At 38.4% G+C, this 13490-nt stretch overlaps 1 protein-coding gene across 4 annotated transcripts in view; it reads right to left on the minus strand.

The window, feature by feature from the left end:
- UNC50 (unc-50 inner nuclear membrane RNA binding protein) overlaps positions 1-13490 on the minus strand; it is a 71106-nt gene that overhangs the window by 43586 nt on the left and 14030 nt on the right. For all 4 annotated transcript variants that reach the window (XM_053707699.1, XM_053707702.1, XM_053707701.1 and 1 more), the window contains exon 3: positions 4247-4367. In XM_053707699.1, coding sequence (XP_053563674.1) covers positions 4247-4367 — 121 coding nt within the window. The remainder of the gene's footprint in view (positions 1-4246; positions 4368-13490) is intronic.

The following is a 13490-nucleotide window of genomic DNA, read 5'->3' on the forward strand; positions in this document are numbered from 1 at the left end:
GAGGTCTGCCAGAAGTACCCCCAATCCGCAGAACACGGGTGAGTGAAGGTTAACGTTTTATTTGGTTTGCCTAAGAGTGCCGGTTACTTGTTACAAGCATTGCAATTGGTTATTAGACAAGTATTATTTGCCTGTATAGTGCAATTACCTGGGGCAGCTCGCGACCAACAGACATTTCACATCACTCTGTTTTACACATATTGGCAACACATTTGGTGCACATACTTTGAATTTTATACCTTTTTGGAAACAGTTAAAAGTCTGAACGGCTGGCACAATAATAAGAGTTTCTCTTTGTTTATCAAATTTTCCTGGTGACAGGCTTTCGTGCCTGTATTAAGGTATCAATGACTGACTCGGAGAAGTCACGCTTTGATAAAATCAAGCGTTCAATCTCCAGGCAGTCGGTCTCAGAGAAATTAGATTTGGATGGTTGAAAGGACCCTAAAGTAGAAGGTCCTGTCTCAGAGGCAGAGTCCATGGTGGAAAGGATGACATGTCCACCAGATCTGCATACCAGGTCCTGCGTGGCCATGCAGGCGCTATCAAAATCACTGATGCTCTCTCCTGCTTGACCTTGGCAATCAGTCGAGGGAGCAGAGGAAACGGTGGAAACACATAAGCCAGGTTGAAAGACCAGGGCGCTGCTAGAGCATCTATTAGCGTCGCCTTGGGATCCCTGGACCTGGATCCGTAACAAGGAAGCTTGGCGTTCTAGCGAGACGCCATGAGATCCAAGAAACAAATTTTGTCAAAATTTGAAAAACAGTGAAAAAAGGCAGTAAATCAAACAAAATTTTTACAGTGTATGTAATAAGTTAACAGAGCATTGCACCCACTTGCAAATGGATGATTAACCCCTTAATTCAAAAAATGGATAAAAAAAACTATATAGACGTTTTTTAACAGACACAACAAACTGCCACAGCCTCCTGTGGCCCTACCTTCCCCAATAAACGACTTTGGAAAGCCTTTGAGCCCTTTAGAGATGTCCTATAGCATACAGGGTACTCCTGAGGGAAGCTGGATGTCACAGTTTGTAATTTTAACTGCACCAACTGTAACTTTTATACTACAACAGTGGAAAGCCTCAGGAAACTGTTTCTAGGCAAAATTTAAGCCAGCCATGTGGAAAAAACTAGGCCCCAATAAAGTTTTATCACCAAAGCATATATAAAAACGATTAAACATGCCAGCAAACGTTTTATATTGCAATTTATAAGGGTATTACCCCTGAGAGTAAGCATGATACCAGTCGCTATTAAATCACTGTATTCAGGCTTAACTTACATTAATCCGGTATCAGCAGCATTTTCTAGCATTTTCCATTTCTAGAAAAAATTGTAACTGCACATAACTCATAGCAGAGTAACCTACACGCCATTCTCCCGCTGAAGTTACCTCTCTCCTCAGACATATGTGAGAACAGCAATGGATCTTAGTTACAACCTGCTAAGATCATAGAAAACTCAGGCAGATTCTTCTTCTATTTACTGCCTGGGATAAAATAGTACAACTCCGGTACCATTTAAAATAACAAACTTTTGATTGAAGATAAAAAACTAACTATATTTTACCACTCTCTCTTACTACCTCCATGCGTGTTGAGAGTTGCAAGAGAATGACTGGATATGGCAGTTAGGGGAGGAGCTATATAACAGCTCTGCTGTCTGTGTCCTCTTGCAACTTCCTGTTGGGAATGAGAATATCCCACAAGTAATGGATGATCCGTGGACTGGATACACCTTACAAGAGAAATGATGTGTTTAGGATGTAAAAGCTCTTAGTTTCATTATAGACTTGTTGGTACTTTACCGACAGGGAAAAACAAAAAAAGAGGAACAATAATTGGTAATTATTATTTAGACCATTTTAAAGGTATACTCCAAATGTTTTATTGTAAAAAAAGATAATCCCTTTATTACGCATTTCACAGCTTTGCACAAACAACATGGTTATATTAATATACTTTTTACCTCTGTGATCTCCTTGTTTATAAGCCTCTTCTGACAGCCCCCTTATCACATGGCTATTTATTTATTTAATATCTATTGACTTGCATTTTAGCCAATTAGTGATGTTTCCTGCAAAACTCCACGAGAGAGCACAATGTTATCTATATGGCCCACATGAATCAGCAGTATCTTGTTGTCAAAAGCTATTAAAAAATCATGTGATAAGATGTAGTGGCTTAGAAACTGGTAGAAATTTAGAAGTTTAAATGCTATTAATATAAAATGTTGGTTGTCCAAAACTGGGTAATGGGTAGTAACAATAACAATTTTGGTGTAGACTGTCCCTCTGAACAAGTAATGCCACTATAATGCTAGGTTGATTAGGATAAGGTCTTAGCAGCACAGCAACTGAGTTTCTTGTACTACTTTATAGAACACTAGTTAGGCCACTTATTCCATATTGTGTACAATTCATGAGGCTGTATATTTAGAAAGGATATGAAGAAAACTAATTAAAAAACAAACAAACTACTAGTCTTTAGGAAAGATATCTGACCTTCATATGTATAGCTTACAGGAAAGAAGGGAGGGAGATGATAGAAACGTTTCTTATTATGGGATTTCAAGGGACATAAAGATGCAAAAATAATATGCTCTAATCTGTTAAAGTATGTTATTATTGCTCTATTTCTTGCATATAATTGTGTGTTTACCTCTGCAAACAGATTAAACACATAGCTGAAAGCTAACTGAATACAAGTGCCAAGTGTGTGTAGTTCTCAATCTGCAGCTAGCTCCCAATAGTGCATCACTGCTCCTTAGCCTGCCTGGGTAAACTTTTCAACAAAGGACACTATGATAACAATGCCATTTTAATAACAGAAGTTTATTAAAAAGTCTCCTAAAATTGCATGCTCTATCTGAACCAAGAAAGTCTAATTTTGACTTTAATGTCACTATAAAAAAAAGTTATCCTCACATTTAAAATGGACTTAAGTTAACCTACTAGGTGCGCTCTGGCAAGATTAGCTAAGAAGACTCCTCAGTAATGTGGGGTCCCTCAAAGAATTTTAGAAAGGCAAATGCTAGCTTTATAACTGTTCATCTAGCTATGAAGGATTCTGGGTGTGGAGAAGATACACACCTTACAACAATGACAATTTTGTTTTGTTTTTTATCATTGGGCCATTTGTGAGAATTTACAATGTTTTCCAATAGCCAATCCCCATCTACTGATTCTCTTACTTGGATGGGTCAATCCAAACTTTTAGATAAGACTTACCATTGTCATTATTTTAGCAAAACTATCTTTGTTTTGCACTTCCTTATATGATCACCCCCTACTGAGGCCAATTAGGGACAGATATGTGGCAGATTTAGGCTTGTGAAGCCTGTTGTGCCCTTCCAATTCACAGAAGTATGCAAGATAAATAAAGTATACAGCAAAGATTGCTTTAAAGGGACAGTACACTGTAAAATAGTTTTTCCATTAATGTATTTTCAGTGACTTGTTATACTAGCTGCAGAGTATAAAATATTTGAGAAATTGCATTTTTGGGTTTATTTGTGTATATGAAGTAGCTGGTTTTGTGCTTTGAAACCACAGCCTATTACAATGGGTTGAGCTTCAGGTAATATCAGATCTCATTATGTTATCACTTTGTGTAGACACACTTGCTTCCTTATCTAATATTTGTCTGGAACACCAAAGCTCAATACATAGAGAGAACAATGGAAAATTATAATTTTATTACTTAACTATCATGCCCCACCACTGAGGGTGTAATCTCTTCTGCTGGCTGTGTTTACTTAGGCTTGTCAATAGCGTATACGCCAGTATCAAAACTTTCAGTATAGGTTGGGAAACCACAAGCTAAATCAGCTATTTCAAATGCTGAAATATGAGTAAAGGAGCTACTTGCAACCAATTTAATACACTCTAGCATGTAAAAAGGATCATTGGGAATAATTTAAAGGGGAGAAAGTTTTTGGGTGAACTGTCCCTTTAAGTATTATTTAACATATTATATTACAATTTCAACCAGTTCCATGTCCCTTTAAACATACACTTCAGAAGGAATTATGGACAGACTTGATGGGCTATTAGTTCTTAGCTGCTGTAAAGATTTAGGTTTCAAATTAAAAAAACAAACAAACAGAAAAAGTACCTGAATCACATGGTATTGATGAAATGTTTAATAAAAGCATCATCATTATAAGATCAAGTTACAAATCAAGCAATTCCACATTATCCTATGAGATCTCATAAGTCTACAACGCTATTAACTTACCACATCAGAGTAGAGATAAGCAGTCCAACACCTATACAGTCTATGAACACAACCCAGAGCAGCAGCTTCAACGTCTGAAAGAAGCCCATGCCTAGGACAAAACCAAACCCTAAAGTGGATACTGTAGGGGAAAAAAAGATACACATATATTTTTGTCATCCAGTTGCATGAATAGAAACAATAAATATTTATTAGCATTTATCAAAATTAAATGGATACTGGTAACATTTTACTTACATAATAAACACAGAACCAATATTCTACTTGAAACCCTGGCACACAGCTGTTAAACCTGCAAAAGCCTCAGATTGGGCTTGGCCTAAATTCTGTACATGCTACATGCTTAAAGGGAGAGTATACACTCATTTTCATATAACTGCATGTAATAGACACTACTATAAAGAATAATATGCACAGATACTGATATAAAAATCCAGTATAAAACTGTTTAAAAACTTACTTAGAAGCTCTCAGTTTAGCTCTGTTGAAAAGGTAGCTGGAAAGCCCACTGCAAGTGGCAAATAAGACACTCCCCCTCCCCCTTCCTCTGCATATGAAAAGACCCTTTACACAAACAGGAGCAAGCTGGAGAAGGTAGCTGATGGTATTCACATAAAACTTTGGGGCTTGGTTAGGAGTCTGAAAATCAGAGCAATGTTATTTAAAAATAAGCAAAACTATACATTAAAAAAAAAAAACTTTATGGGCTATATAAATAGATCATCTACAAAACATTTATGCAAAGAAAAATGAGTGTATAATGTCCCTTTAATATGCCGTCTATATGATGTTTTATTAAAACGAGAAAAGTATCTAAAAAAAGACAATAGTCCAAATGTGTCTACTAAACTAGCCTCCGGTTAGCACTTATCTTGTGCACAATCACTTTATAAACTTAAATTGCACACAGAGCATGTGATGTGAAGGAAATGTGTGAAGTAGTGCTGAGCACCATGTCTGTAACTAATGAGGAATTCTCATAGATACAGTGATACACAGACTCATTTCTACCTCATTAAAATGCCCCAAATTGTGTACAGTGCGTAAATAAAACAATATAAACCCATTTCACTCTCACTATAGTATCCGGTGAAAGAGAATATTTATTTTTTTAATTCATGTTTAACATTAAAGTTATAGTAAATCCTAGCGTTTGTGAAACGCTATGATTTACCAATGCAACAAATAAAAGGGACTTTTAGTCATAAAGTAGAAAATACTTCATGCTGAAAGTTCCTTTATTTGTCTGTAGGCAGCGCACGGTAGAACGCTATTTATCACTGAGGTGATTTTAGCCAATAGCGTGCTAGCTATCCGGCATAATGCCAGCTGGCCCTATTGGCTAAAATCATCTCAGGGATAAATAGCGTTCTGCTGTGCGCGGCCTGAGGAGCTCAGCGCGGCGAACGCTACCGACAAATAAAGGAACTTTCAGCATGAAGTATTTTACACTTCATTACTGAAAGTCTTCTTTATTTGTTGCACTGGTAAATCTTAGCGTTTCAGAAAAACGGGGGATTTACTATCACTTTAAGTTAGGCAAGAAGAAGACTATGGGCTTTATTTATTAAGCAGCGGATGCTGCTTCGGAGGCCCATAGTTTCAGGCTCACCTGAAAGAGAAGTTAAGAAGCAGTAGTCATAAGACCGCTGCTTCTTAACCTGACCACTGATTCTTAACCTGTCCGCCACCTTTTAGGTGGCGTATTGAAATCATCACGATCTGATCTGATTGGGATGATTGACAGTCCCTGCTAGCGGCCGATTGCCCGCCAGTGAGCGGCATTGCACAAGCATTTCACTAGAAATGTTTGCGCAACAATAAATTCCGACAGTGTATGCTGTCAGCATTTAGCGCAGTCGAGCCGAATCATGTCTGCTCGACATTTAATAAAATGTACCCCTATATCTTCAGCCTTGATGACTGTATATTGTTACTTATCTTTGGCTCATAATACACATGGACAGAAGCACACTCTCAGGACGAACAATCAGATCAATAACTTGTTAACTTGTTCTATGGCGATTTACCACCTGGGTGCAGCTTCTTTTTAGTCCAGTAATGCTTTTCACAGAGAAGAACTTTCCTGTAGTATATCAGTCTGATCCCGCGAACAAAATATCTTTGGCTCATGTCACATGATACAAAAAAAAGAAGAACCATACAATTGTCTGCAAATTAGACCTGTATAATGTGTTTAATGTAAATGTTACAAGCATTGCTGGACAAAAGAGGTAAAGACCATGGCAACCATAAACAAACCTGAAGAACTACAACAGTATATGCAAATAACAAGTTTGTGTGTTACATACACTGTGTCCTTAAAAGGTTTTACAGTTAGTTGCACCATTGTTCCTCCAGAAGAGCAGGTTGGTACTGATTAAAGTATAAATAGAAATACTTATGAATGATGTGTGTGTGTTTTACTACAGGAACATTCTATGTTAAATCCCATATTTAAAATGCTTCTAAATAGATTAATGAATTGGGACGTTCTAATAAGAATGCTCGCTACAACCCTTAAAACCTTCTACATACATTAGATGTTTTTGTGTTAGTTATGATTATTTGAAAAAAGAGAATTAGGAGACTACAGTTAACACTACTGCTGGAGTCTCTACAAGCTGAAAATCATTGTAAACAGACAGGAAAATGCTTTGGCTTTTGCATACTTCCCAGTACCTGACAAAGAAAATGTTGATTTATATGATCACGAACAGTGAATTTATTAACATAAAAGGAAAATACTTTTTTTAATTTAAAAACACAGTATTTAGAAATTAAAGGTTAATGGTGCATTTAAAGGGATACTAAACCCAAGTTTTTTCTTTCATGATTCAGATAGAGCATGAGATTTTAAGCAACTTTCTAATTTACTCCTATTATCAATTTTTCTTTGTTCTCATGCTATCTTGATTTGAAAAAGCAGTACTGTAAGCTTTAGAGCCAGCCCATTTTTTGTTCAGCACCTGGGTAGCACTTGCTGATTTGTGGCTAAATGTAGCAAACCAATCAGCAAGCGCTACCCAGGTGTTGAACTAAAAATGGTCTGGCTCCTAACCTTTCATTACTGCTTTTTCAAATCAAGATAGCATGAGAACAAAGAAAAATTGATAATAGGAGTAAATTAGAAAGTTGCTTAAAACTGCATGCTCTATCTGAAGCATGAAAGAAAAAAAATTGGGGCTAGTATCCCTTTAAATTACTTTATACACATTTTGAGCTCAAACAAATCTTTATGGTAAAACAGCTGCATTAAGCTGGTTTGTCAATGAATGTTACCTATGTCATTGATAGGCTGCGTACATTTTTCTACTACTACAGAAACTATCTAGAGTCTAGCTTAGGATATAGAGCATCTGAAACCCATTTTAATGGTAAAACCCCACTAAAGAGAGTTCATAAAAAATGGTCATGTACCAAAGCTCATAAAGTTCACACCTCTGTGAAAAGCACAAGTCGCCTAAAAGATACTGATTCTAGGTGAGAACTCACCATAGAACAAGCTACTGAGCGGTTGTTCGTTCCTGGTAGAGCGCTTCTCTCTGTATACCAAAGCTCATACTTATATATCCTTAACTATAAAGAAATGCATATATCACGCAATTAAAGTGTTCATGTACAGCGTTTATATGGGGAAAGTTTATGATTTGACTAACTTTAACCCTAAAGAGCTAAATAAATCTTTTATCTTATCTTTTATAAAAACTGGGAAATAAAGTGCATCCCCTGAAGTAAATAAACCCAAACAAACAAAAACCAATTTCAATATCTAGTCGCACATCCCTGGATAATACTAACACCTCCTATGAGGAATGGACAGTTAAATTTTGGGGTTTCCTGTCCCTTAAAGGACAGTTATAAAGACGATGAAAAGTAACAATCTAAAAAGGATTAAAATGTACCTTCAACCTCTGTTCTGCTCAAGAAGAAACAGAACTATATAACATTACATAAAACTGTGCAAGTTTTTTCACATATATGGTGGTTGTGTCCGAAGTTGGGGAATTTCTGGGCGGTTGTAATCGGAAAGATTTCAGAGATCTTACAGATAGGGATTCCTGAGGTCCCGGAAACCATACTTTTCCTAAACCTCCCAAAACTTAAAAGTGCGTGCGATCGGCCTCTTTTACTACTAATGCTCACAGGAGCAAAACGACTGATCCCCAAAAAATGGAAATCGCCTGATATCCCCTCACTAGGTGAATGGCAATCCTCAATATCTGACCTTCTTGCCTTAGAACGACTACACTTCCTTAAAACAGGCCAAATAGCAATCTATGAGACGATAATGGAGCAATGGAGAGGCTGCCTAACCTAAATGAGCACACCTCCTACAGACTGCAGGCCCTAGAAGCGTAATTTCCCTTACAAATTTAATTCTTTTTTTTTTCTCCTCCCCCTCTTTGCTCCCATCCCCACTGCCCCCCACCTTATCTTTTTTCTTCTTCTTTCTCTATTCCTTCTTAACTTCCTCCACTCAGAAATAGTTACTTACTTAATGTAACGGATGAGAGGAAGAAGATGCTCTGAAAAAACAGGATTATGTTTAATGTTATTATCAGTTTTATATGTTTGAAAAATATTAGATAAAACATCAAGCTTTTGTAGGATCGTCATTAATGATTAGTTCTGAACTTTGATACCATGTGTGTAATAACTGTCATGCCTGACGTACCTATCTTATGTATTACTGTTTATTACTGGATAATAAAGCTTGTTTATAATAAAAAAAAACTAAAAAAAAAAACTGAGCAAGTTTATTTCTGTAAAAAGAATATACATTAAAGAACACTAAAAGTGAGGATGCTCCCTATCTATGGAATTGTACAGAATACAAACTTTGCTTTTTTTTCTCCTGACTGGTGATCAACGCTAACATATATATATTTTTTTAATAGACTTTTCTTCAACATTTTTTTCTTTTCCCCTAAATATCTACCATGATGGACTGAGAAAAGACTTGCAATACACATTTGGGTATAAAGAGTAATCAAATTTAAAATAGTTCATAAAGAAGCTTCCGGTGGGAGGGCTTGGCAGACGGCAGCAAGGAACGAGAGCTCCGACATTAGAAACATCTAAACTTGCTATATACCTTGCTTTTTTGCTCCTGATCTGCCTCCCCGCAGCTATATCTTGTTGGGATTCCCTCACAGGGGACATCGCTAACCGACCAAAAGTGCTGCGCTAAGTCTAACAGCTACTTTATCCCCCGGTTGCGCTGCAGTGACTTTACCCACGTGGGCGGCCAGATTGCATGGCGCCACGATAGCAATATACTCTGAGGGGACAGCATTGGAGGATCCGGGACTGAGTGGCGTCCCTTAAAGTACCCAGAACCCGACTCGCTCCGGTGTGCTTGGGTTTGAAGCTTTGGGGAGCTGTGGACAAGCTACCTCCGGTCACGGCTAAGGAGGCAATTATCTAACTGTGCAGACTGGGCACGCACGATCGCATCAGTCCGGTAAGGAACAGACAGCCACTGAGATATCACACAAGCTGGCCCTACAACACACTTAGGCGGGTCTATAAAAGTATTTAGCCTGGAACTGTTTAAGACAGGGGCTTGGGTGGAGGAGTGAGTGACTACCGCAATACCTACAGTGACCGGAGGCCACATCTGCTAGGATCCCTTTTTGCTCTCTGGATCAGATTGAAGCTAACTATCACCTTATCCCCTTCTACTCTGTCTAAACTGGACTTATGAAATAGCTGGGGTTTTGCATCTGTGATCAGAAAAAAGCAGAAAAGCATGCCAGGCACCAAAAATAAATAAAAATCTTATTTTATTGGTATTCCATTAAAAATAGTATTACAACAAGAGCAATGTGGGGGGACCCCCAGACAAAACAGACTAACGCGTTTCGGCTAGGAGAGCCGTACTCATAGTCCATAAAACTGCTAAGAATGCACCGATTTAAATACCCAGTGCTCTATTTCTATTGGTTGGCCATCTAATTGAAATTTAAAGGTACGGTGCCCCAAACATCTAAAGCACCTCACTGTATAGTACATAGCTATATTTAAATATTAAGGTAATTCATTAAATGGCCAAAAGGGGGTGAGAGAACTTAAATAGCTTATACATATGATAAATGACATAATATTAACACAGGACCGGCTCAACTATAAATGTGTATAAGGAGTACATGTAGCAATGCATAATTCAAGGTTATAGCCATATTAGGCTAATTTAGTCTAAAAAGAGGAATTATTGTTATATAATTCTACTGTTCCAATATACACATTGATAGGTACGGGGTATATTACCATATTCAACCTATGACGGTGAAAAAGTGAGAAAAAAGGGGGATGTAATGAGCCCATGACTAGAGGCGCTGATCAAATATTCATAACCCTAGATAGTATTAAAACGATAGAAATGGTATAGACTATTTGCGTATATAGTGACCCTTCCCTGTTCTATAATGTATCATTTAGAGGGAAGTAGCATCAAGCAAATCCAATAGAAAGTGTAAATGAGCCTATGACTAGAGGACGGGTTGACTATCTAAAATAAATAACTTCAATTAAGTACACATAAATTAACCCCTGAAAAGCCTTAGGACCTAAAGACTAGATCGCTAGAGTGAAAGTAGTTGACTACAATATATATAGTAATGAGCCTATGACAAGAGGCCAGCGTGAAGAGCTAGATATGGTTAATTAGTTGTACTTATTAGTGAAACTGGTATCCATTGCCAAGGTCCCTATGTACTAGATTTGTCTTAGTGTTTGTAATGAGCCTATGACTAAAGGATAGTTTGAGGACTTGATGAAATTAGTTAAACATATATGGTCAGGTAGATCTAATACCTATTTATTAGGTCCCTGCAGGCTAGAATAGTATGTGTTTACTAAGGGAAAGCAAAGAGTTACATGATTAGCTAGGCTGTGAATGATTTAGGGGCCCATAGGTAAGATGTGGGACCGAGTTAGTTCCTCACTTCCAATAGTTAATGAAATCGTATTCTGAGTTTAGGCCCCAAGGTCTCTTGGTTTGGAGCCTAAATATCCAGTACATCTCTTGCCTTGACAGGACGTCAAAGCGGTTGCCTCCCCTCTTTTGATGTTGTACCTTTTCAATAATCATCCATTTGAGGGAGTGACAATCTTTGTCGTGCTTTTGTACAAAGTGAGTTACCAATGTAGTACTACTCTTACCTATTCTGATCGTGGACAAATGTTCGCGTATCCTGGAGCGGACGTCTCTAGTGGTCAAACCTACATATTGCAAATTGCACAATGTGCACCACAGTAGATAGATGCAATACGTAGATCTGCAGTTGACACAAGAGGAAATATCGAAGGTTTTCCCAGTCACGGCTGAAGTGAATGAGGTACCAACCTGTACGTGCTCACATGCCTTGCATTGTAGATATCCGCACCTATACGTTCCTCTATGGGTTAACCAGGAGGAAGCAGCTCCCATCTCCGGTCTAGAGCTTTTTAATTGAGAAGGGGACACTAGGTTACCTATAGATTTATTTCTTCTATAGGAAAACCTACACCCTCTTTTAGCCGTTTCTGTGAGAGCATCATCAGCCACTAGTAGTTTAAAGTGGTTGCGGATAATACCACAAATCTGTGTGTACTGGGCTGAGTAATCTGTCACAAAAGTTAATGTGTTGTCTGTACTTTTCTTTGGGATGGGTTTATCCCTTAAAAGGGTTTCCCGAGGCATATTATTTACTTCATTTCTGGCTCTTTTAATGATTTTTTTACAGTATCCTCTCTGTTGCAGGCGTTTTTCCAAATCATCTGCATGAGTGGCATAGGTTTGGGGTAAAGTACAGTTGCGTTTAATACGCACAAATTGGCCCTTTGCTACAGAATACGGCATGTGTTTCGGATGGCAGCTTCTTGCGTGTAATAGGCTATTCCCTGAGATAGGCTTCCTATACACTTGTGAGGAAACCTTACCCAGAGAGCAGCCCCTCAACTCAAGGTCCAGATAATGGACCTGGTCTTTGTGGAACTCAAATGTGAATTTTAGGTTTACTCCGTTTTGTCCCAAATATTCCACAAATTCACATGCTTGCTCCATGTTTCCCCTCCATATAAATAGAAGGTCATCTATGTAACGGATATACAATCTAATTTTTGGTCTGAAGGGGTTACCAGCCGCATAGACGTGGCACCGCTCCCACCAACCCATGAATAGGTTGGCGTAAGTGGGAGCAAACTTTGCTCCCATAGCGGTCCCACGTCTCTGCAGGTAGAACTCCCCCTCAAACCGAAAATAGTTGTGAGTCAACAGGAAGTGGGTTACATCCACTACAAAGGTAATGAACGGGTCGCTGTGGGTCGTTTTCTCTTTCAGAAAATATGTCACTGCTTTTATGCCCCATTCATGGGGTATATTGGAGTAAAGAGAAACGACATCCACAGAGAGCCATCCAAAATCTCGTTCCCAAGGTACGTTTTCAACCAAATTCAACACATGTTTAGAGTCCCTGACATAACTGGGGAGTGACTTGACCAGAGGCTGAAGGACTCCATCCAGCCACTCCGAGAGATGTTCCAGCATAGACCCTATGCCATTCACTATGGGTCTACCTTGGACGTTTTCTAATGACTTATGCACCTTTGGAAAGTGATGGAACAGTGGGATGACCGGATGTTCCACAAAAAGATATTTAAAAGTTTTCTCATCTAAAAGTCCATCCTCCACTGCTCCATCCAATAGGTGCATAAGTTCTCTCTGGAATCTATTGGTAGGGTCCTGACTCAGATGTTGATAGTTTTCCACATCTTCAAGCTGTCTTAGGGCTTCTTTGATATAGTCTGATCTATTAAGGAGGACTATAGAGCCCCCCTTGTCCGCCTGTTTTATCACCACTTCCGTATTTTCTTCCAAAGATTTAAGGGCTTTTCTTTCGTTAAATGACAAGTTTCTCATAGGACTAGTCTGGGACAAGGATAGATATCTCAAATCCGATTCTACCCTCTTATAAAAGGTCTCAATTATGTTGCCCCTACTCTGGATGGGGTAGAAGGTAGAGGGGTTTTTATATCTTTTAACCCTATCTGGGTTTGCCTCCTCCAATCTTGGCAATCCCTCTCTCCCCAACTCCTCCAGAGTAATGAGATCACATGTCTCGAGGAAGTCAAGTTCCTGGCAAATATCTCTTTGGGATGTGCCCTCAGTATTTGCTGCTTCCTGGTCTGTGTTTGTACCTGAAAAATGTTTACGTAAAGTTAGATTACGAATAAATCTATTTAAATCCAACATTGTTTT

Source organism: Bombina bombina, chromosome 3 (assembly GCF_027579735.1).
Source record: "Bombina bombina isolate aBomBom1 chromosome 3, aBomBom1.pri, whole genome shotgun sequence".
In the NCBI taxonomy this organism is placed as follows: domain Eukaryota; kingdom Metazoa; phylum Chordata; class Amphibia; order Anura; family Bombinatoridae; genus Bombina; species Bombina bombina.